Raw genomic sequence first — 24,706 nt, 5'->3', positions numbered from 1 at the left:
TCACCCCCTTAGCCTCCCAAATGATCCAGAGTTCATCCAGTGCAGTTATCTATTTATTTATTATTTTCATTTTGTTTTTTCTTATATATTATGTATTGTATTGAACTATTGCTGCTAACTTAACAATTTTAACGACACATGCCGGTGATAATAAACCTGAATCTGATTCCAGCTTCAACTCCTTAATGCAGATTGTTAGTAGCTGCAGATGGATGCACTGCTCGCAGTTGTAGTCGTCAGGAAAACCGGAGGTCTCCCTGCCTTATCACATCCTGCAATGACAGCATTTAACTATTCTGCCCGATATCTCCACTGTCTTAGCTGAGCAGATATAAAGAAGGGAAGGAGAAAAAATAACCTTGAGCTTGTCTTTCCTTTGCTTTCTCTGAAAGGAGCCTCTCTTTGCTGAAGCCTTAAAGAGCTAAAGCCTTAAGATCACCACTCTCTGTTCACTCCTACGACTGCTGCTGCAACGACCATGTACCTCTCCAAACTTCTACTTTGCCTGCTTGCATTTACCGTCTATACTTCTCAAGGTTTTGTCTTACAATTTGTCATTTTTTTTAAACCTGTAGAAACTGTATCAACTTATCTATTTATATTTGAAGGATGCATAACAGCATAGTAATATGAACACCTAAACCACTTTAACTTTACAGCAACTATTGCTGATGCAGGATGTGAATTTATGGACCTCTACCAATGTGGCTCTTATCTTGTTGCAAGTGTGTTACCGAGTATTTTCTCACCTAATTGTCAATACTCACTGAAGATATTAATTGCCTTTGTTTGGCACCTCTGCACAGCAATGTAATGAGATAGCAATACATATCTCATTATTCTGAGGTCTAATGTTAATGCACCACTGCGCTAAGCCACTTTTGGAGTAGATCCCAAGAGAAAGAAGTTAATTGAGGATTAATATCACATTAGCAAGAATATACTTGTTTTGCTGCACTTGGTAATTAAAATGTCAGTGCACATCAAAGTCTATTAGACCGGAAGCTTAGTGACACAGAAGTAACAAGGAAATAACAAAAATGATCAGGATGATTTCTTTGCTCAATTAAAACTATGGGAAGAATGAAAATTCACATTTAATTTTCAACAGACATGTAGGGGAAAAAAGAATCTACTGGAAACTCATGTTCTTCAACTCCGTGCTAATGGAAGATAATTGAGATAAAGTGTTAACTGTTTCATACTTCATAGATGCTGGCTGACCAGCTGAGTATTACCAGCATTTCTTATTTTCATCAAATATCCAGCATTTACATTATTTTGTTCATGTACTATAGGATAATTAGGAAGTATTGTTGATTCCACAAATTAGTCAATGGGGGACATACAGAATTAATTAACATCTAACACATCTCAATGTTGCCTTGGACTTTTTGAATTGAGTCATAGAGCTACCCGGTATGAAAACAGACCCTTCAGTTGAATTTATCCTTGCCAATCAGTGCGCTTTCCAGAGCTACTCTCACTTGTCTTCATTGGACCTATATCCCTGTAAACTTCCCTTGTTCATGAACCTGACCAAATGTGCTTTAAATTTGTAACTGTACTCACCTCTACCTCCACACTGCCATGGAGAAACCTACCCCTTTCCATTCATTCTTTCCTCTTTTGTCTTAAACCTCTGGTCACTAGTTTTACCACTGAAAATAAAAACAGTGGCTATCCTCCTTTTCTACACCCCCCGTGATCTTGTGTATCTCTGCAAGTTGTTCCCTCAACTTCCTACACACAGGGGAAAATAAAGTCCCAGCTATTCCGCTTCTTCTTATAACTCAAGCCCTCCAATCAGCTTTTACATAGCCAACAAACTTGAGCATTGGTGATTTATTATTCCTATTTTTGACAAGTGTTAAAAATGTTATACTTAGCTAAATGAAACAGTTGATGTTTCTGCTGCACTAAGATACAACTTGAAAGCAATTGAAAATACGTACAAAGCATTGATATATAGATTTCAGGTTAGGTCACTCTCTACTCAAAATGTATTTAATCTAATTTACTTAGAAACCTGTTTTAAACAGATTCCTTACCAGGTCTATATGGCTTCCTTTTCCTCTTTTTAAGGCTGTCGGACCCTTCGCCTCCTTTGCGATCATCATCTGCTGGTTCTCGCTCTGGACTAGTAGGCGTATCAGACTTTGTATCACAGTCCATTAAATCAGATACTGTAAAATTAAGATTGAAGAACTAAGCAAATTTAAAACAATAAACATCACATCTACAAATGCAGCACTGAACTGGATAATAAACACGAGATTCGGCAGATGCAGAAAAGCATGAGATATACACACAAAATGCTGGAGGAACTCGGCAGGTAAAGCAGCATGGAAAGGAATAGAGTTGACATTTCAGGAAGGGTCTTGGCCCGAAACATCGACTCTTTATTCCTTTCCATAGATGCTGCCGGACACCACTCCCCCATCCAGTTCCTCCAGAATTTTGTGTGTCTTAAACTATATTGGACATTTATCCAGCCAAAACTATGTTGAAGCAGCCTTTGTGTGTTGGGTGAAGTCTACATTACTCATGATGTGAATTAGTTGTTTCATGTAACAAAAATACCTACAGCAATGTCTCTGAGAAATATATACAGTGGCATGCAAAAGTTTGGACACCCCGGTCAAAATTTCTGTTACTGTGAATAGCTAAGTGAGTAAAAGATAACCTGATTTCCAAAAGGCATAAAGTTAAAGATGACACATTTCTTTAGTATTTTAAGCAAGATTACTTTTTTATTTCCATCTTCAACAGTTTCAAAATAACAAAAAAGGAAAAGGGCCCGAAGCAAAAGTTTGGGCACCCTGCATGGTCAGTACTTAGTAACACCCACTTTAGAAAGTATCACACCTTGTAAATGCTTCCTGTAGCCAGCTAAGAGTCTTTCCATTCTTGTTCGGGGGATTTTTGTCCACTCTTCCTTGCAAAAGGCTTCTAGTTCTGTGAGATTCTTGGGCTGTCTTGCATGCACTGCTCTTTTGAGGTCTATCCACAGATTTTCGATGATGATTAGGTCAGGGGACTGTGAGGGCCATGGCAAAACCTTCAGCTTGCGCCTCTTGAGGTAGTCAATTGTGGATTTTGAGGTGTGTTTAGGATCATCATCCTGTTGTAGAAGCCATCCTCTTTTCATCTTCAGCTTTTTCACAGACGGTGTGATATTTGCTTCCAGAATTTGCTGGTATTTAATTGAATTCATTCTTCCCTCTACCAGTGAAATGTTCCCCGTACCACTGGCAGCAACACAAGCCCAAAGCATGATCGATCCACGCCACCCCCCCCCCCAACCGCTTAACAGTTGGAAAGGTGTTCTTTTCATGAGATTCTGCACCCTTTTTTCTCCGAACATACCTTTGCTCATTGCGGCCAAAAAGTTCTATTTTAACTTCGTCAGTCCACAGAACTTGTTTCCAAAATGTATCAGGCTTGTTTAGATGTTCCTTTGCAAACTTCTTACACCGAATATTGTGGTGAGGGTGCAGGAAAGGTTTGCTTCTGATAACCCTTCTATGAAGGTCATATCTGTGCAGATGTCGCTGCACAGTAGAACAGTGCACCACAACTCCAGAGTCTGCTAAATCTTCCTGAATGTCTTTTGCAGTCAAATGGGGGTTTTGATTTGCCTTTCTAGCAATCCTACAAACAGTTCTCTCGGAAGGTTTTCTTGGTCTTCCAGATCTCAACTTGACCTCCACCGTTTCTGTTAACTGCCATTTCTTAGTTACATTACCAACTGAGGAAACGGCTACCTGAAAACATTTTGCTATCTTTTAATAGCCTTCTCCTGCTTTATGGGCATCATTTATTTTAATTTTCAGAGTGCTAGGCAGCTGCTTACAGGAGCCCATGGCTGCTTTGAAATCTGCATCACCTGGCCTTTCCTAGTGATGACTGTGAACAAGCCATAGCCCTAACAAGCTAATTAAGGTCTGAGACCTTGGTAAAAGTTATAGAACATAGAATAGTACAGCACAGTACAGGCCCTTCGGCTCACAATGTTGTGCCGACCCTCAAAGCCTGCCTCCCATATAAGCCCTCACCTTAGATTCCTCCATATACCTGTTTAGTAGTTTCTTAAACTTCACTAGTGTATCTGCCTCCACCACTGACTCAGGCAGTGCATTCCACGCACCAACCACTCTCTGAGTAAAAAACCTTCCTCTAATATCCCCCTTGAACTTCCCACCCCTTACCTTAAAGCCATGTCCTCTTATATTGAGCAGTGGTGCCCTGGGGAAGAGGCGCTGGCTATCCACTCTATCTATTCCTCTTATTATCTTGTACACCTCTATCATGTCTCCTCTCATCCTCCTCTCCAAAGAGTAAAGCCCTAGCTCCCTTAATCTCTGATCATAATGCATACTCTCTAAACCAGGCAGCATCCTGGTAAATCTCCTCTGTACCCTTTCCAATGCTTCCACATCCTTCCTATAGTGAGGTGACCAGAACTGGACACAGTACTCCAAGTGTGGCCTAACCAGAGTTTTATACAGCTGCATCATTACATCGCGACTCTTAAACTCTATCCCTCGACTTATGAAAGCTAACACCCCATAAGCTTTCTTAACTACCCTATCCACCTGTGAGGCAACTTTCAGGGATCTGTGGACATGTACCCTGAGATCCCTCTGCTCCTCCACACTACCAAGTATCCTGCCATTTACTTTGTACTCTGCCTTGGAGTTTGTCCTTCCAAAGTGTACCACCTCACACTTCTCCGGGTTGAACTCCATCTGCCACTTCTCAGCCCACTTCTGCATCCTATCAATGTCTCTCTGCAATCTTTGACAATCCTCTACACTATCTACAACACCACCAACCTTTGTGTTGTCTGCAAATCTGAGAGCTCAAATCTCTTGGGGTGCCCAAACTTTTGCATGGTGCTCCTTTCCTTTATTTCCCACTCTAAAACTGTACAAAACAAAAATAATACACTAATCTTGCCTAAAATGTTAAAAAAAATGTTTCATCTTTAACTTTATGACTTTTGGAGATCAGTTCATCTTCTGCACACTTAACTATTCACAGTAACAGAAATTTTGACCAGGGCTGCCCAAACTTTTGAATGCCACTGTAGCTTATGTAAGTGAACACTTCACATAGCTGTTTTCAAACTTTTTTTTGCCTCTTCTTGAGACCACGCTGAAGCTGCAAGCAAGTCTCAGAATATTCCACATCAAAAAACCTGTTGCTAAGAAGAGTTCATCATTTTGTTCATTAAAGACGACTTCTTTGGTGATAATCACAAAACAAAAATTTAAAGTGAGGATAAAATTTGTGGGCTGCAGGTGACTATGGAAACAGGGTGAGGTTTATAAACCTAATGGCTTATAATAAGATTTGGAATTTTAAATGAGAAAAGTTAAGAGACAGAGGAAAATGTAGGTCAGTGAGGACTTGAGATCAATGGATCAGATTAGAAAGCACAGCTGTGCCAAACACACACACACAAATCCATAAAATTACATTATGAAGTAGACAGTGCACGGTGCACCATTGCACTTGTTGGCTGTCAGTCCAGGGCTCTGCTGTTTCCACCAGCACAGCCATGGTCAGAGTCTTCTATATGAAACCCAGTTTGGCAGAAAGCAGTACCAGTGCAAGCAGCCTTTTGGCTCATTCATTTTGGCTTTAATGTCTTAACCTGGAGCTCATTGGGCATCAAAAATGGTATCATCATTCACAAATATTGAAAAGCATGGGAGCTCTCAAGATGTTTTACAACATGACTCCCTGCAACATCTCCCCCTTTAATTAGATTAAAGCTCTTTTAAAAAATAGTTAAAGTGCTGAAAAAGTTATGAGTGTACATTCATGCACAAAAAAAAGAGCTTAATTAAAAGCAAGGTAAACAATGCCATTGCTGGCCTAAGCCCATGCCAGATCTAGAGACTGAAAAGTTCATGGACAAAAACGGGCGCCAGAACCATAATGGAATATACTAATTCTGTTCCACCAAGAATATGACTTCTGCTATTGCTGGTCATGTCTTAATTATTAATTAATTCACAATCAATACTGCTAAGACCCCTCTTACAGCTTCTCTTCAAGCATGTTAGGGGATGTTCTATGTCTGAGGGAAAAGACCAAGGCTTGGTCTAGTGTCTCAGAGAATTATTAATAACTATATTTCAAAATCTAAATATCTGATGTTCTGAGCAGCTTAAATAATTCAATAGAAATTTTGGATTCAGGCAGCAGCAATCAAATATGGAGAATACTACAGCACAGAAACAGGCTTCTCGGTCCACCTAGTACATACTGAACTGATATTCTGCTGAGTTCCATCAACCCATACCCCTCCACACGCCCCCACCCCACTCCCATCCATGTGCCTATCCAAACTTCTCTTTATGTTGCAATCAAAAATGCATCCACCATTTCCGCTGGCAACTAGTTCAACACTCCCACCGCCCTCTGGTTCCCCTTAAATATTTCAGCTTTCACCCTTAACCTGGTTCTAGTCTCACCTAACCTCAGTGGGAAAAGCCTGATCACATCTACCATAACTATACCCCTCATAATTTTGTATACCTCTATTAAATCTCCCCTCATTCTCCTATGCTGCAGGGAATAGAGCCCAAACCCAATCAACCTTTCCCAGCAACATCCTTGTAAATTTTCTCTGTACTCTTTCAATCTTATTGCTATCTTTCCTGTAAGTAGGTGATCAAAACTGTACACAATACTCCAAATTTGGCCTCACCAAAGTCTTTTCTGCCCTGATTTAAATGCCATGTGCCGTTTTTAAGCCCATTTTTCAAGTTGGTCCAGATCCCACTGCGAGCTTTATAAATAAAATTGGAACAAACCCAGTTTTCTCTGGTAGACATCAAAAGAACATTACAAAGTGGATATATTTTAAATTTGATATGAATTTAACTGTAGACCAGAGAGAAAGAGGAATGAGCAAAATAATTCTGCTTACAGATAGAATGAAACTGAAATCCATCTAATTTACATGGCTAATAGGATCTGGTCCTTACAACTGCTTCCCAAGGAAATGTATAGCTAACGCACCAGTGCAAATAAATTTTCATGTTTCATGAAATAAATATTTCAAATTATTAGGCAAGCCAGGATAAATCTATCCATTTACATTTGAACTAAGAGCTGAAATATCCAAACATAGCTACTTTTTCAGATAATTCTTATTCTCTGTACAATTTAACTAGACATAAACATCATACTTTCTCGCAAATGTATTTATTCATTAAATGGATTGGGTGCAGGGCACTTTCCAATATATTTGTTCTGACCTAATACAAAGTACTTCATAGGAAAATGAACTGAAGTGATGGAAAAAGATTTGGCAACAATGGGATTGTTAAAGAACAAGGAGATGCAGGAAGAAAATGGAAGAGAGAAATAGTAAAGACAATGATAGCTATTTTTATAGGCATCTCAGGAGACTAAACAACATATGTTTGTAAATCTTCAATATAACCTTGCATTTGAAAACAATGTAATGAATAATCAGGTACTCTTATTACGACTGCTGAAGTAACATGCTAAAAATGATCTGGAGGTAACTGCTAAACAGAAACTTAAATTGACTTGCCAATGACTACAAGTCCAGGTCAGAGACTGGATATACTGCCCTGACTGACTCGCTTATGACACCCAAAGCTTTTCCACCATCTACAAAGCACAAATGATGAGTATGTCAGCTTTAAGCTCTCAAGAAGCTCAACACCATCCAGGCCAAAGCATCTCAGTTGATTGGTATTAGAGCAACCAGCTTACCTATTTATTCACCCTATTACTTGTCTCCAGTAGTTGCAGTAGGCTATCTATAAAAGCAATTCCAGTTACTTGCTCAGACTACTTTCATAGCACATCCAAAACCAATGGCTGAGGTGTCCGAGGAAGACCAGGGAAGAATGTACATGGGAACAGTATCATCTGCAGAGGCCTCTCTAAATTGCAAACCAAGCTGATCTAGAAGTACGTATATAACTGGCTCATCATCACAGGGTGCAAAAGTTGGAACGCCCTACCAAATGGCACTATGGTCTGCAGCAATTCAAGTAGCAACTTGCCACCACCTTCAAGGATAATGAGAAATGGACAATTAAAAACGCTTGCCTTCCAGTAATGTCTAGACCCTTAACAAAAGTGACAAAAAACTAAGTTGTGTTGGTTGGTACTGGCATTTATCAACAACAGTTATTTGAAATGCAGAGGGACTAGGGAGGTATTTCCTCCAGTTAGTTATCTAATTTGGGCCAACGTAAGTGACGTTTAAACATAACAGCATGAAATAGTTTACTTCATTGTAGTAAATTAATGAAAGGGATCAGCCAGAATATTGTACCTCTGCTATCATCCATATCTCCATCTATGTCTCTGGACTGTTCAGACTGCGGATCAGGAGGAGTTTGCAAAACAGCCACACTGTTCTGATTTATGATCTTTAGCTTCAACTTTGGCTTAGGTCGCTTCCGACGTGGTGGAGCAACACTGAGGCTTTGGAGCTGTGACATACCCGACTCAGTTAGGCAGACACCATCTTGTGTATACGTCCGCATTGGCTCTGTTTTCCAAGAAAAGCAAAGTTATACTGAGTGAGGATTTGCTTATCCCTGAGAGACAGGAAAGTCGCACTAAGTCAGCTCTAATGTTGGAAGCATCCAAAACCTGTTCACTATTTTTCACAATGGTTGCAAATTTTCACCTACACATCTTTGATGGTGATTTAAAAAAAACTCAGTTCTGTTCAATAATCAAATTGCTACTTTCTGGTATGATAATACCAGCAAACTGAGAAACTAGATCAGAAGATCAATTCTCCCCTCAAAGCTCATTTCTTCACAGTGTCCTGACTTTCCCATCTTGCCATTAATTATAGTGGAAAATTCCTTTTCATTTCATCCACACCTGCAATTCTAAAAATATATTGAACTAATCCTCCCCTTCCATCTTCTAAAAGAACTTCATACTTCCTTAACCCTTGCTCAACATACACCTCTTATATTTTAGATCCTTTATTTCACACTTTAATTTTAATTGTATATTTCTTTTGACCAACAACCCAAAACTGAATACAGTACTGGAACATTCAACTCTTTTGCTGCAAACCTACTCTGTACTAGTTTACTAACACTTTGTGGAATGCAGTTACTGTAGTGGTTTGAATTATTTCACTTCACATTCCAGATATTGATTACAATGGCTATTATTTTCTATTCTCACAATCCCTACCTGTATTTATTCACACTTCACAACAATGTACAATTTAAAATTAAATGCAACTACATTTAGCTTGTTTCAGCATCTTTTGACTCTAACACAGTAAACTACAGATAGAATCAAAGTCATGAAAATAGTATAGAAGTGAAGAAACCAAGTTCTCGTCCCATTGGATATTCATCATTACCATCTGTAATCTAGAATTAATATCAAAAACAGGATTAGGAGCACTATCAAACACCTATTTCTGCCTTTCTGAAGATGATTTCTATTACCAACCTATCAAAAGACTAATTTTACATTCAACTCAATTATAGTCACCATTGTCGATATTATAAACTCACTTGCTTTATTCAACACTGTAAAAATTCTACTGTACCTTATTATGATACAGAAGAACATTTTATCCAGTTCCTAAACAGCCATTTCATCAGTTCCATTGTCTTGCACTATCAGGTCTGATCCTTTCTAAATGGTTAATTTGTCTGCTTTACACCTCCAAATTGGGCAACATAAATCTGCATATTTTCATAAAGACTACTCAGTAATGCCTAGTGCAGGGATGGCGAACCCATAGCATCAAGATGGCACACACAAAGATTTTGAGGGCAAGGGATAGGTAGTGCTTCCCCTGGATTCTTTAAACCTCACCCATAATACAAAAGATACATAATGATTATCCTTATTGCCAAATGAAACAGCAAATGACATTTTACAACCCAAGAGCAGTGAGATGTTTTTACAAGAAACTTCTTACGCCAGCATGGCACCAGCTGGACAGCTGCAAGAACACTATGCTGAATGATACACTTTGAAATCTTTGCAATCCTGATGTGCACATCAGTATTTGGACAGTAAACGATTATAACAACAACACTATTTAGTAATGATGTATTTTCAATGTCTTTTATAAGATTAATATTAATAATTTTGTCAGGTTTTCTAAAACGCTTCATTTATTCCAGTCTGTCCCTTATACTTTTATTATTAGTAAAACAATAATTACATAAAAATAAGAAACAAGATTCATTCGTTTTTCTTAAAACATGCATAAATTGTTACTACTACTTTAATCAAAGATAATCTCTGCTCAAGAAATTACCATGGCATGCAAGAGAATTTGTCTTATAAGAATATCACCAACTTGGGCACACGCTCTCAGAAAGGTTCGCCACCCCTGCCCCATTATAAACACTATCTATCAGAATGTCAGCTAAAGCTTGTCTGAAGTGATTTCTGAAACATCTAGAAGCTCTCATTATTGTTCACAAAAGAGTAGTGACAACTTAACTAAAGCAGTTTCACCAAGGGTAGTTTGGGAACCACACATATAAGCACCTTCATCATAGCAGGATAGAAATTTGGGATCAAATTTACCTGGTTCCTTCGTCTTCACAATAACTTGAGGTGTTACCAAAGACATATCAGCCCCTTCTGAGGTAGTCACTGGAGCAGAAGAAATAAAAACATTAGAGACTTTGAAGCTTCTAAGATTAATTACTGTTTTAACAGTAGTCACTTGGAATCATCTATCAAAAAAGTAATGTTTTTACTTATGAAGAGATAACTGCTTTAGCCAAGTACTTTATAAATAAGATCTTTGAGCAGGAGTGTTTGTTTCAGTTCTAACCTGGAGTTGTCGCATATTGCCTACATGTAAAACAGTCATAGCCATTATCTGCTGCAGTCTCAACTTCATCTTCTGTGTTCAAGTTCTGGCAAATTGCATGAATCCACCTAAGAACATAAAGATGAGTGCAAATATTATTTAATGAACAATTATGCTACAACACATAACATCAGCCATTCAACTGCTGTGGTAGAGTGAAGAAACAGTTAGTGTTAATGCTGTTTCAGGCACCATGGTTTGATCCTGATCTCCAATGATCTTCTATGACAATGTAGCTCCACCATGAGCTCCCGCTTCCTCTCACATCCCAGACATGCTAGCAGGTTAAATGGCCACTGAAATTACTCCTTAGCATAGGCAGGTGGCAAAAGAACCGGGGAGATCATGGACATCTTGGTGGTGGTGATGGCAGCAGCTGGGGGGAGGGGTGAATTGATGAGAATACAGTGAAAATATTAGATGGCATTAATGTATCACTAGTGTAAATGGTTGGTTAATAGTCAATATGGACTCTGGACCAAAATACCAGTTTTGGTGATGGATATCCTTATCACATGAGACAAAATAAGTAATGAAAGAGGAAAGGCTAAATGTTTTCCTTCTGTGTCATAATGTAAGTCATGTAGTTTAAGTCCAAAAAAGCTGCATGGAACAGAATAGGAACCCTTTCAAGAAGAAAGTACAGCTCATGGTATTGGTCACATTATCAGCGCTTCTCTTTGCCTCACTCCTATGTACAGTTCAATCCTGGTTGGAATAAATGTTCATTGACATTTGTCTCATCAGATCACCCTGCCAACATTGCTGGTATGATAAGAAACTGGGCTCGTTTTGGGCAAGATCTAGTGGCTGGTGTGGGAAATGGGGTTGCATGAATGAATTGATAAAAGTTGGATGAAGGGACAACGATGAAAACGGGTCAGGGAAAAGAAGAAAATAGTGGCAATTAAGAGAAGGGAAAGAAAGAGAATACAGTATAATTTTATTAAAACTTAATAAATCATGGGATGCAAATGTCACTGGCATCTCCAATTGTCCCTGAATTAAAAGCAAAACCTCAGAACAGAAGGACTTTGGAACAGACATAAGGAGAAATTTCTTCAGCCAGAGGATGGTGAATTTATGGAATTCATTGCCACACATTGCTGTGGAGTCAAGTCACTGGGTATATTTAAAGCAGAAATTGATAGGTTCTTGATTAGTAAGGGAGGCAAGGTTACTGGGAGAATGGAGTTGCAAGGGAAAATAAAATCATCCATGATTGATGGTGGAGTAGAGCCAATGAACCGAATAACCTAAATTCTGCTCCTATGTTATATGGTCTTGTGGTCTTATGGACTTCTCATTTCTTAATGAGCCACATCAGTGAATCAGATGATTTTATAACCATCTGAAAATTTAATATTTATTATTGGTGACACCTTTTCTTTAAGTTCCATAATTATTTGAAGTTAATGCCCAGATTCAATGGTCGGATTAGAATTGTTGCCTACTGATTAATAGCTCATCATAACTTAGCCACTATGCTACTGTATCTAAGATTTATAATAACAAGGTGAAGGATGAAGTGTGGACACTCACTGAACCAAGGTCTGACCGTGGAAAATGGGCAGGGAAAGTAGCTGCGTGAACTCTGTGTGGAAAAAGTAATTAAACACTTGTAAATGGCATGGTTTTAGGTCGAGGACAGTGTGAGGATGAATTCAATGAGGGAGCTTGGGTCTGCCACAGGAGGAAAGGTAGTCTCTGTGGAAGGCCAGTTCTAATCTAGGTCCAGAAAGAAACAGTGCCTTTGAATTGGGGGCCCCATTTTGGTGACAGAATGCAACTTAAAAGAACTGATAAAATTGTTGAAAATTCAAAACACTATTCTTATGAGAAATAGAAAGATATCGGAAGCAAGCCAGACTGATTGAATAAAATCTTCTGGAAATTTATATCCCCAAAGAAATGTTAACATTTGCAACTGATTTTCTACCTTCCTCATTATGCACTGTTTCCCACCACCCCTCCCATGTGAAATAATGGTATAATCTTACCACAGCAGAAACCAGAAAGCCATGAAACTACCCGTTTTCACACATTATTGACTCATAATTATGGTCATTCTTCAGCTGTTGTCCATTTGGGACACGCCAGCTTTTTCTTTGTGTTCTAAACTGGCATGTATCTGACTGAGGATTCCGAGAATAGCATACAACTTCTACCATTCAACCTGTCTGTTCAGAAATATGCCTGTTCACTTACATCTTACCATTCAATTCAACTGGGGCACAATTACAAGCAGGGGTTGAGGATGAACTACAAGCTGGGACAAATGATGATAGAATTTCTTATTCCCCAATAACATAGTCATAAAATTGTTAGAATACAGGGGGCTGCAATTTGGGCAAAAATGTCTATTGTAGCTATCAGTCCCTTTTCTCAGGACTTTTCTTGCAGCCCTGCAAATTCTCACTCTTTGCCAACTTACTCTCTTTTAAAGGCACCGATTATGTTCCCACTACCCTCAAAAGTATTGAATTCCAGATCATGTTCCACCCCCTCCCCGTTTTCCCCTTGTTCCTTTGCCCATATTTTTAAATGTCTCCTTCATCTTTGAATCGGTGTAATGGGAATAGCTTTCATAAATTTATCTTCTCTAAACATGATCTTCAACACCTCCATCAAATTTTCCGCTGCTCTAAGAAGAACCACCTAGTTTCACCATTCTCCCATTTTGTCAATTCAGCCAATCTGATGTCAGTTTATTACTGTACATCAGCATATTCTATCATGTAGTCACATGATTAAAAATAAAAGCACTCTCAATACTGACTGCTAGGGAACATCAGAACCATCCTCTAATCTGAAAAATCAATACATATACCTTTTCTGTTTTTCATTTTATCTAATTTCCTATCCATAACGTTACTAAGTCTTTCACTGGGTTTTGCTAACTAGCTCCATTTGCTAACTTCAACAATTTTCTGAAAATTTACATGGATGATATTAATTCCATTTCTTTCAACAACTTTCTCTATTATATCATTAAAAATAATTAAGTCACATTAGTAAGTCCTGATATTTTTAAAACCATCATTTATGGGGATCCCAAGACCAGTGTTTATTATCCACCCTATCCTGAAATACCCTTGACAAAATGGGTGGCAGAGCCATTTCAGAGGACTTCCTATTGTTAATAACTTCAACCACACTACTATGGGTCCAGAGTCAGATACAGAACATATATCCCTCTTGGTTTGACTTTAGTGAAGCAGATGGGCTTAAGCAACAATCTGGGATTTCCATCATTGCTGTTATTAAGATCAGCTGTTCTTTTATTTTTTAACTCTAAACTGAAATGATTTTAAATTATTAACTTAATTTAAACTCTAGTAGTGGGATTTGAAATTTCACTGTCTGCACCAGCATCATATTATCAAGTTTTAATAAATATATCAATGAAACAGTCTTCTATTAACTCAGGCAATTCCTTGCCCATGATGATTTCACTGAGATTAAAGTGGTCTATATATACCAAGTATATCCCTACCCATATGACCATAAGGCACGGGAACAGAATTAAGCCATTTGTCCCATTGAATCTGTTTCGCCACTCCATCTGAGCTGATTTATTATCCCTTTCAACCCCATACACCTGCCTTTCCCCATAACATTTGATGGCCTTTGGCCTCCACTGACCCGGCCTCCACAACAGCTTGTGGAAATGAATTCCACAGATTCACCACCCTCTGACTAAAGAAATTCCTCCTACTCATTTCCCACCACCTGTTACTTAGCCATTTTCATCCTGTTGTCCCTCCCCTGTATTTAGGCAGGTCTGGAAGATTGACAGCCCTTTTCCAATCTCCACCCCACTTACCTTGGCAACGTTAAGATCATCCAGATTTGCTGACTTACGATAGTCACCATTTCTACTACCTTCTCATCAGGTGCAAGAAATTTTCTTCTATATTAGCATTTTAAGCATCATCGTAAGTCCATAGTAAATAAAATTTAACCAAAATTCCACTATGTTCACATCAGCTGTTATTAAAACCACATACATCTGGTGTAGTTTAAAAACGCAAACACGAGAAAATCTGCAGATGCTGGAAATTCAAGCAACACATACAAAATGCTGGTGAAACGCAGCAGGCCAGGCAGCATCTATAGGAAGAAGTACAGTCGATGTTTCGGGCCGAGACCCTTCATCAGGATTAACTGAAAGAAGAGACAGTAAGAGATTTGAAAGTGGGAGGGGGAGGGGGAGATCATAAATGATAGAAGACAGGAGGGGGAGGGAAGAACTAAGAGCTGGAAAGTTGACTGGCAAAAGGAATACAGAGTTGGAGAAGGGGGAGGATCATGGGACAGGAGCTACATCTGGTGTAGCTACAGTTAGTGGAATTTAAACAGTTAACTTGTCAGTTGTCTGCCTCTTGTTGCCTCCTCAGGACATCAATTAATCCAATGAGCAATAGTGTACCAGCTGTAATCTAAAACAGTCAGCCTTATAGAATAGGAAAAAATTTATAGTTGTGAATCTTTCAATTAAACTGGTGACCTCAATTTAGAAATAATGGGACACCTGCTTCCATTGCAGTGAATTGGAAAGACAAACAAAACCAGAGGATGAACCTGCAGGTTAATCAGCCTACTATTTTTAATCCAGTGTAATTTATTATCAAGCATTTACCCACACTCCTGTTTCAATGTCTCTCTGGTTTAAATAAAGACAACACTGTAAGTACTCAATAATTCAGTGGAGAGAGAAACAGACCTACATTTCAGGTTTTCAAGACTTTTCATCAGAACTGGGAAATATTGGAAAACAAATATATTTTAGTTGCAGAAGATGGGAATAAAGTGGAGACCAAGAAACTTTGATGCAAGTGTTGTCTTTTTGAATAGGCTAGTGAAGGTTTGATGATCGTAGATGAGCTGTAGGAAATACAGAGTGAAGGAGAAAGAAAATACAATGGTGGATCAAACCTAGAGAGCACTGTAAGTGCTAAGAACCTCAAATAATGCACTTTATTAAAATACCCAGCAAGTCTGGTAGTAATTCTGGGCAGAGAAAAACCGATTTAAGGTTGATAACCTTTCTTATCCAAGCTGAACACCCAAAATGCATTTGGTTTCTGCAATGCAAAATAGACCATGCCATGAGCACTGCAGGTAGTACTCCAAGCAGAAGTGAATGGTTGCTTTGGTGCAAGAAGTGCAAAGGTCCAAGAGGGAAGTGGGGAAGGAATAGGTGTTACACCTGTAACTGAAGCTGCTGTAAAGAGTAAACCAAGGAAATGCAGAGCTTGATGGGGAGAGGGGGAAGAGACATGATGCTGTCATCTATCTGTTGAACAGAGGCTACTCCCATTTGAATAAGTAGAGCAGTACTGTGAGGATCATGTTTTTTGATTTCTCAAGTGGCTTCAATACCATACAGCCCTCATTGCTGGGGGAAAGCTCCTTTCAATGCAGGTTGGCACTTCCATTGTATCCCAGACAATGTGGCTATAAGCAGCACCGGGGCCCACAGGGGACTGTATTGGCTCCCTTCCTGTTTACCCTGTATACCTAAGACTTTAAATAAAACACTGAGTCATGTCATCTACAGAAGTACTCTGATGACTCAGCAATAGTTGGGTGTATAAAGGGAGGACAGGAAGACACCACAATCTTTTATGTGGTGATACAATCATCATGGGTGATGCCAACAGGCTCAATAAACTGATCAGAAAGGCTAGCTCTGTTATAGTAGTCAAACTGGACACACTGGAGGCTGTGGTAGAACAAAGGACTCTACGGAAAATCCTGGCAATTCTGTACAATGTTTCTCTCGCTCTGCATGCCACCTTGGCTGAACAGAGGAGCACTTTAAGTAACAGAGTAAAACAACTGCACTGCTCCAAGGAATGCCATATGAGGCCATTCGGCTCTATAATGAGTCAACCTATACCTGGGGAAGTGATGACCCCCTCCTGTTAGACTGTCAAGGTAACTTCTTTCTTTCTTCTCTTCTAATATTTGTATGTCTGTGCACTGTAATACTACAGTGGCAGTGTAATTTCCTTTGGGATCAATAAAGTGTCTATCTATTAAATGAAGAGGTTGATAGGGCAGAAGAAGCCTTGATCATGGTCTGGATAAGAGGAAAGTGTGGCTACAACAGAAATGCAGGAAACAGAAGAGGTACAGTTAAGAGCCCAATTAACCAAGGCAAACTTCCCTGGCAGGGAGAGAAATATTATCAAATGAGATCTGAAGGGAACAGAAGGGTGGAATGTCATCCTTATACAAAACAGCTGTACTAGAGACATATATGAAGGTCTATATGGTTGTAATGGTACTGATTGATAAACTATACCAATTCTCACCACCCACCCAGATGAAAGCTAAGAAATCAAAGGAAAGAAAGTCTGAGATAGACCATGTGAAAGTTAATAATTAAGGTAGGTAATGAAACTTGAGTTCTCAGGGAGACAGTAATCAGCACCAATATCATCATCAATGTACCAGAGGTTTGGTTCGTAAGGTTATTTTAGAGAGAGAGTCATGCTTAGGTCCAAATGGGCTTCCATAACTACAGCTCTGATTTGAAGAAGGCAAGCAGGGTTACAGAAGCAGTTCAATGTGAGAAACGCATCAGCACATTATGAAGTATGATGATGGAGGGATTAGTTGGGCATCTTTTCAAGGAAAGATTGAAGAATTCCTGTGCTGGATTCAGGAGTCAGGAGACTGAATGTGAATGCGATTGAAAATGAGCCAACTAGAACTCATGAAACAGTCAAAGTCATGGAATATATCAAATGTGTTCATCTGCTGGATCCTCCTGCTACATACTCTCTGGGACACTTTCTAGTCCTCTCAGCAAACAAAATTACAGTCCAGACTGAACAGTAGGTTACTTAGAAAAACAAAGCAGCATAGAAAACCTACAGCACAATACAGGCCCTTTGGCCCACAAAGCTGTGCCAAACATGTCCTTACCTTAGTAATTGCCTAGGGTTACCTATAGCCCTCTATTTTTCTAAGTTCTTTGTATTACCCAACAGTCTCTTAAAAGATCCTATTATATTCGCCTCCACCATCGCGAGCAGCCCATTCCACACGCTCACCACTCTGTGTAAAAAAACTTACTCCTGACATCTCTTCTGTACCTACAAACATACTTCTAAGCACCTTAAAACTACGCCCTCTCGTGTTAGCCATTTCAGCCCTGAGAAAAAGCCTCTGACGATCCACTCGATCAATGCCTTTCATCACCTTGTACACTTCTATCAGGTCACCTCTCATCCTCTGTCGCTCCAAGGAGAAAAGGCCAAGTTCACTCAACCTATTCTCATAAGGCATGCTTCCCAATCCAGGCAACATCCTTGTAAATCTCTTCTGCACCCTTTCTATAGTTTCTACATCCTTCCTGTAGTGAGGTGACCAGAACTGAGCACAGTACTCCAAGTGGTGTCTGACCAAGGTCCTATATAGCTGTAACATTGCCTCTCGGCTCTTAAACTCAATACCATGGTTGATGAAGGCCAATACACTGTATGCCTTCTTAACCACACAGTCAACCTGCGCAGCAGCTTTGAGTGTCCTATGGTCTTGGACCCCAAGATCCCTCTGATCATCCACACTGCCAAGTGTCTTATCATTAATACTATATTCTGCTATCATATTTGACCTACCAAAATGAACCACCTCACACTTATCTGGGTTGAACTCCATCTGGCACTTCTCAGCCCAGTTCAACATCCTATCAATGTCCCGTTGTAACCTCTGACAGCCCTCCACGCTATCCACAACACCCCCAACTTTTGTGTCATTGCAAATTTACTAACCTATCCCTCCACTTCCTCAAGTCTCGAAGTGTATGGGTCCCAGAACAGATCCCTGAGGCACACCACTGGTCACCAACCTCCATGCAGAATATGACCTGTCTACAACCACTCTTTGCCTTCTGTGAGCAAGTCAATTCCGGATCCATGAAGCAATGTCCCCTTGGATCCCATACCTCCTTACTTTCTCAATAAGCCTTGCATGGGGTACCTTATCAAATGCCTTGCTGAAATCCATATACACTACATCTACTGCTCTACCTTCATCAATGCTTAAAAAAATTCAATCAGGTTCGTAAGGCACAACCTGCCTTTCGCAAAGCCATGCTGACTATTCCTAGTCATATTATACCTCTCCAAATGTTCATAGATCCTGCCTCTCAGAATCTTCTCCATCAACTTACCAACCACTGAAGTAAGATTCACTAGTTTATAATTGCCTGGGCTATCTCTACTCCCTTTCTTGAATAAGGGAACAATATCTGCAACCCTCCAATCCCCCGGAACCCCTCCCGTCCCCATTGATGATGCAAAGATCATTGCCAAAGGCTCAGCCGTCTCCTCCCTCACCTCCCACAGTAGTCTGGGGTACATCTCATCTGGTCCCGGTGACTTATCCAACCTGATGCCTATCAAAAGCTCCAGCACATCCTCTTTCTCATTGATACAGGTTTCTACCAACCAATATAGATAGTGTATAATGTAAGTTCCATTTAAACTTCAGTTTCAGCCAAATGTACTCACACATAGGCTATTGATATTATTACAGAAATTGACTGTAAGCCACATAAAACTGACTGTAAACCATAGTTCAGACTCTTAATGAGAAATAAGTTATTTTATGATGTTTAATGAAACCCTTGTATCTCTTTTAAGAGTTGCTAAATACTGAACACAGGATTTAGCCCTTGGAGTCCCATTTGCCATTCAATACGGTCCTGGCTAATCTGAATGTAACTGCACTTCCATCCAGGCCTAGAAACCTTTTACTCAGTGTTGTCAGGAATCTACCAACCATTAAAATAGTTCAAAGATCTTCATTACATTCTTGAATAATTAATATTTTAAAAATTGAAAACATGTTCTGCATTTTCCATAAGAAAATGTATTCGCTCTATAGCCATTGTGTCAAGACTCCTCAGGATCTCTTATTTCAATAAAGTTTTCTCTCAATATTTCAAACTTGACTAACCTGCTCAATATTTCTTATGCCAACTCGCCTAATTCCACCTAAATTCTTCAGTACTTTGATCACCTGCCATCTGTCCCTATGCAAATAATAATCTGCCTAAAGTGCATGACTTTATACTACACTGGCCCACAATAAAATCCATTTCCACGGTTTCACCAACACAATCAACCTACACAGTGGCCACTTCATTAGGTACATCTGCTCATTAATGCAAATATCTAATCAGCTAATCACATGGCAGCAACTCGATGAGTGAAAGCATGCAGACATGGTCAAAAGGTTCGGTTCTTGTTCGGACTCAACAGCAGAATGGGAAAGAAATGTGATTTAAGTGACTTTTACTGTGGAATGATTATTGGTGCCAGAGAGGGTAGTTTAAGTGTTTCAGAAACTGCTGATCTCTTGGGATTTTCATGCACAGCAGCCTAAAATTTACAGAGAATGATGCAATAAACAAAAAACATCCAATGACCAGCAGCTCTGTGGGCGAAAACGGCTTGCTCAAAGTTCAAAGTAAATTTATATGTCATCATAAACAACCTTTTCATTCTCATTAAATCCCATAATAGAATTAATGAAAGACCGCACCAACTTAGGCATTCATCTAGGATGCAAAAGACAACAAACTGTGCAAACACAAAAAGAAAGAAATCATAATAATAAATAAATAAGCAATAAATATTGAGAACATGAGACGAAGAGCCCTTGAAAGTGAGTCCATAGGTTGTGGGAACATTTCAGTGATGGGGCAAGTGAAATTGAGTGAAGTTATCCCCTCTGGTTCTGGAGCCTGATGGTTGAGGGGTGATAACTGCTCCTGACCATGATGGTAAGAGTCCTGAGGCTCCTGTACCTTATTCCTGATGGCAACAGTGAGAAGAGAGCATGCCGTGGGTGGTGGGGATCCCTGATGATTGACACCACTGTCCTGCAACACTCTTTTGTGTAGATGTGTCCAATGGCGGGAAGGGCTTTACCCATGATGGACTAGGTCACACCCACTACTTTATGTGGGATTGTCTGTTCAAGGCCTTGCTGTTTCCATACTAGGCTGTGATGCAGCCAGTCAGTATACTCTCCACTACACATCCATAGAAGCATGTCAAAGTTTTAGATGTCATGTCAAATCTTTGCAAACCCCTAAGGAAGCAGAGGTACAGCAGTGCTCTCTTCACAATTGTACTAATGCTGCTGGGCCCAGGACAAGTACTCTGAAATAATAACACTGAGGAATTTCAGGTGGCTGACCCTCTCCATCTTTGATCCTCCTGTGAGGCCTGGCTCTGGCATCTCTTCCTGAAGTCAATAATCAGCTCCTTGGTCTTGCTGACATTGAGTAACAGGTTGTTATTATAGCAACACTCAGCCAGATTTTCAATCTCCCTCCTACATACTGATTCATCACCACCTTTGATTCAGCCTACGACAATGATGTCGTCAGCAAACTTGAATGTGGCATTGGAGCTGTGCTTAGCCACACAGTCGTAAGTGTAAAGCAAGTAGAATAGGGGGATAAACACACAGCCTTGTGGTGCAAATGTGGTGATGGAGATTGTGGAGACTTTGTTGACAATCTGAATTGACTACAGTCTGCAAGTGAGGTAACTGTGGATCCAATTGCACAAGAAGGAATTGAGGCCAACATTTTGAAACGTATTGATTAGCTTTGAGGGGATGATGGTACTGAACACTGAGCTGTAGTCAATAAAGAGCATTCTAATGTATGTTACTTAGAAAGGTCAGAGAAGAATGACCAGACTGGTTCAAGCTGACAAGAAGGCGACAGTAACTCAAATAACCATGTGTTACAATAGAGGTGTGCAGAAGAGCATCTCTGAATCTTGAGTGGATCGGTTGCAGCAGCAGTAGACCACAAACAAGCACTCAGTGGCCACTTTATTAGGTAGAGGAGGTATGTAATATAGTGGTCACTGAGTGTACCATCCTGTTGTTGTGTCCCAACAACTTCAACACATGCCCTAGCAGCTATTTCAGAGTCAATTGGAAATTACAGAGAATCTTTTGCATATTTCCTTACAACTTAGGATGCTTTTTGGCTAATCAATTCTTAGAGCAAGTTTACCAATCTCATTCCCCAGTTATTTCTCTATTATCTATTCTTTCTCATGCTCCTTAGCATACCACACTTCTCCTCAATTTTATCACTCACATACATCAGAGGCAACCGACAGCAGTCAATTAAACTAACAAACAAGCATACCCTTGAGATGCAGGTGTTAACCAGAACACACTGGGGGTGAGGGCACAAACTCACATGTTGAACATGCAAACTCCACAATGACAGCACTAGAGGCTGCCAGAGTTGTGACATTACTGAACTTCCTACAGTGGCACTGCGCCATCCACTGCACTCTATACAGGACTCCATATATGATTGCAACAGTGCCCTATAACTGAAGCATAAACAACAATTTTCTTGCAATACCCTGAAATATTCTGTTAGCTTTTCTAACTACTTGCTGTACCTACAAACCATGCATCAAGACAAGCAGCTGTTTCCTCTCACCATTTAAAGGATCTTAAAGGATAGATTTTTTTTATTTTTGCTGCCAGAAGGAATTTCATATTTCCCCAAAGTCTATCACATTGGCCACATTTGCCTACTTACTTAATCTACTGATTTCCTATTGTAAGGATTTTTGTAAATCATTTACTTATATAAATTCATTGATGTAAGTTGTTTCAAATTTGAGGCCAGTGCTAGTCATGTTTCCACCCAGAAAGAGACACCCTCTTTCCTGCTAGTTAACTCATCTTCTATCCAAACCAAAATGTTAGCTCCTACATAAGCGTTTTTTCCACAACAACCTTTGACATGGCAGTTCATCAGATGTCTTCTTAAAAGTATTTATCCTTTGATCCACAGTATAGTTTGTGTACACAGTACATAAGAACTCCAAAATATTGCTAAAACATGATTTCCCTTTCACAAAATCAACCTGGTTTTGCTTGATTATGCTGATTATTTTTTTTCCTATCTGCTCTGCTACTACAATATCTTTAATAACAGCTTCTCACATTTTTCCTGTTACTGGTATTAAACTAACTGGCCTGTAGTTCCTGCTTTCTTTTTCCATCCTCGTAGAACAAATTGACCATACGCAATTCTAGAATCCCTTATTTCTTATTTCCAACTGCAGATTCTTTTGTTTTAAAATTCCCCTACCCAAAAAAAAATACTGATTTGAGTCCTTCCTGTTATATCAGGCCACACCTGGTATATTGAGACATACCTTCCACTTAACTCAAGTGACACTAAATGACAAAAGCAATGCGCATTTCTACACCTGTTTTTTAAATTCATTCATATTAAATGTATATATTTAACACCTTTATAATTACAGTTATAATTCATTGGTCTCAGAATTTTACCAAGTACAGCTGATGTTCAGCAAGGATAGATTGAATGCACCAACCTGTCACACTGTCGACACTGTATAATTAGTTCCTCCTCCTTGTAGTTCTTATTGCAGACTGGACAGACAGTCAGGCTGGCACAAGGAGCACACTGTGTATAATTATTCTGCCACTCACACTTGAAACCAGGCGAGGTTGCCCCACATTGTACGCAAGTAACACACCTTTGAAATAAAAAAGAAAACTGCATCAGAAGAACGTGGCTTACCCTCAGTGGTCATATCCTAAAGTATTGTTAAAATGCTCCAAAGTTCAGGTTTGAACAATGACTGAAATTACATCAAAGGGGGTACATCTTGCAATCACTGCAACAAACTAATGTATTTGCAACGCTCGTTCAGCTCTGCCGTAGACCGTCCCAAACACGGGTATAAAATGAGGAAGTTTGGGCATGGGGCTAGCAACCCCATTCAGCAAAAGAAAAGTGCTACAGAAACTCCAGAAGTTCCAAAGGCCTCATCCTTGGGAGAGGAAAATACACCAAGAAAATGGACTACACTTAGAGACAATGTGAAAGACTGGCCCAGGACAGAGGACTCTGGTGGCCTATGCTCCTGTATGGATGATGGGTTTAAATAAGTAATGTTCGTTCAAAACGTCAAATTTCTGAGAAATTGTTACAAAGGAATATTAAGATATAGAAGCAACAATAAGCCAGTTATTCCTTAGTGATCATCTGCTTTCAATACAAATTACCACTGATTCCTATGCCCCAGCATTATTTTTCTGCAGTGAAAAAATATCCCCTCCCAAAATATCCAAAATCAACCTCTGATTATATCATGCTGTGGACAAGGACTTTGAAAATGTGCTTAAACAAATAATTAAAAATTCTGACATTAGAAACTGCAAATGAATTGCATACACATTGCATCCGGACCAAACTTCAACACCTGCCAGTCCCATAATCCAGCAAATAATAATCTATAAACCCACGAGATTCTGCTGATGCTGAAAATCCTGAGCAACACACACAAAATACAGGAGGAATTTAGCAAGTTGGGCTGCAACTATGGAGTGGAATAAACAGTCAACATTTCAGGCCCAGACTCTTCATCAGGACTGGAAAGGAAGGGGGAAGAAATCAGAATAAGAAGGTGGGGGAAGGTGAAGAAATACCCTCAGGGGAAGGAGTAGTCTCATAACCTATAATGTGGTTTAGAGCCAGCTGGCCAACCTCCCATTTTCCAAAAGCTAAATGTCACAAATACTGGAAATCTGAAATGGAACATAGCATGCCTAAAATACTCAAAGCAGCAACTATGGAACAAGAAAGAGAATTCACATTTTCAAATCTTTGAAAAGTTATCGACCTGAAATATTAACTGTTTCTTACCATAAATATTACTCAATTGGCTGAACACTTCAGTTTCAATTTGGTTTGTTTGAATTATACCAGTATTATTTCTTCAC

At 39.5% G+C, this 24,706-nt stretch overlaps 1 protein-coding gene across 11 annotated transcripts in view; it reads right to left on the bottom strand.

Moving 5' to 3' along the window:
* The window catches only part of kmt2ca (lysine (K)-specific methyltransferase 2Ca), a 487,395-nt gene that overhangs the window by 141,359 nt on the left and 321,330 nt on the right, over positions 1 to 24,706 (bottom strand). For 10 of the 11 annotated variants that reach the window (XM_072254064.1, XM_072254065.1, XM_072254063.1 and 7 more), the window contains 5 exons: positions 23,293 to 23,457; positions 10,841 to 10,947; positions 10,588 to 10,656; positions 8,336 to 8,554; positions 2,052 to 2,186 (listed from right to left, as the gene is read on the bottom strand). In XM_072254064.1, the coding sequence (XP_072110165.1) occupies positions 2,052 to 2,186; positions 8,336 to 8,554; positions 10,588 to 10,656; positions 10,841 to 10,947; positions 23,293 to 23,457 (695 nt within the window). The remainder of the gene's footprint in view (positions 1 to 2,051; positions 2,187 to 8,335; positions 8,555 to 10,587; positions 10,657 to 10,840; positions 10,948 to 23,292; positions 23,458 to 24,706) is intronic. The other variant, XM_072254072.1, reaches the window with a different exon arrangement.

Source organism: Mobula birostris, chromosome 3 (genome assembly GCF_030028105.1).
Source record: "Mobula birostris isolate sMobBir1 chromosome 3, sMobBir1.hap1, whole genome shotgun sequence".
Taxonomy (NCBI): domain Eukaryota; kingdom Metazoa; phylum Chordata; class Chondrichthyes; order Myliobatiformes; family Myliobatidae; genus Mobula; species Mobula birostris.
Note: the sequence above shows the minus strand (reverse complement) of the source record. Positions and strands in the feature narration are given on the sequence as shown.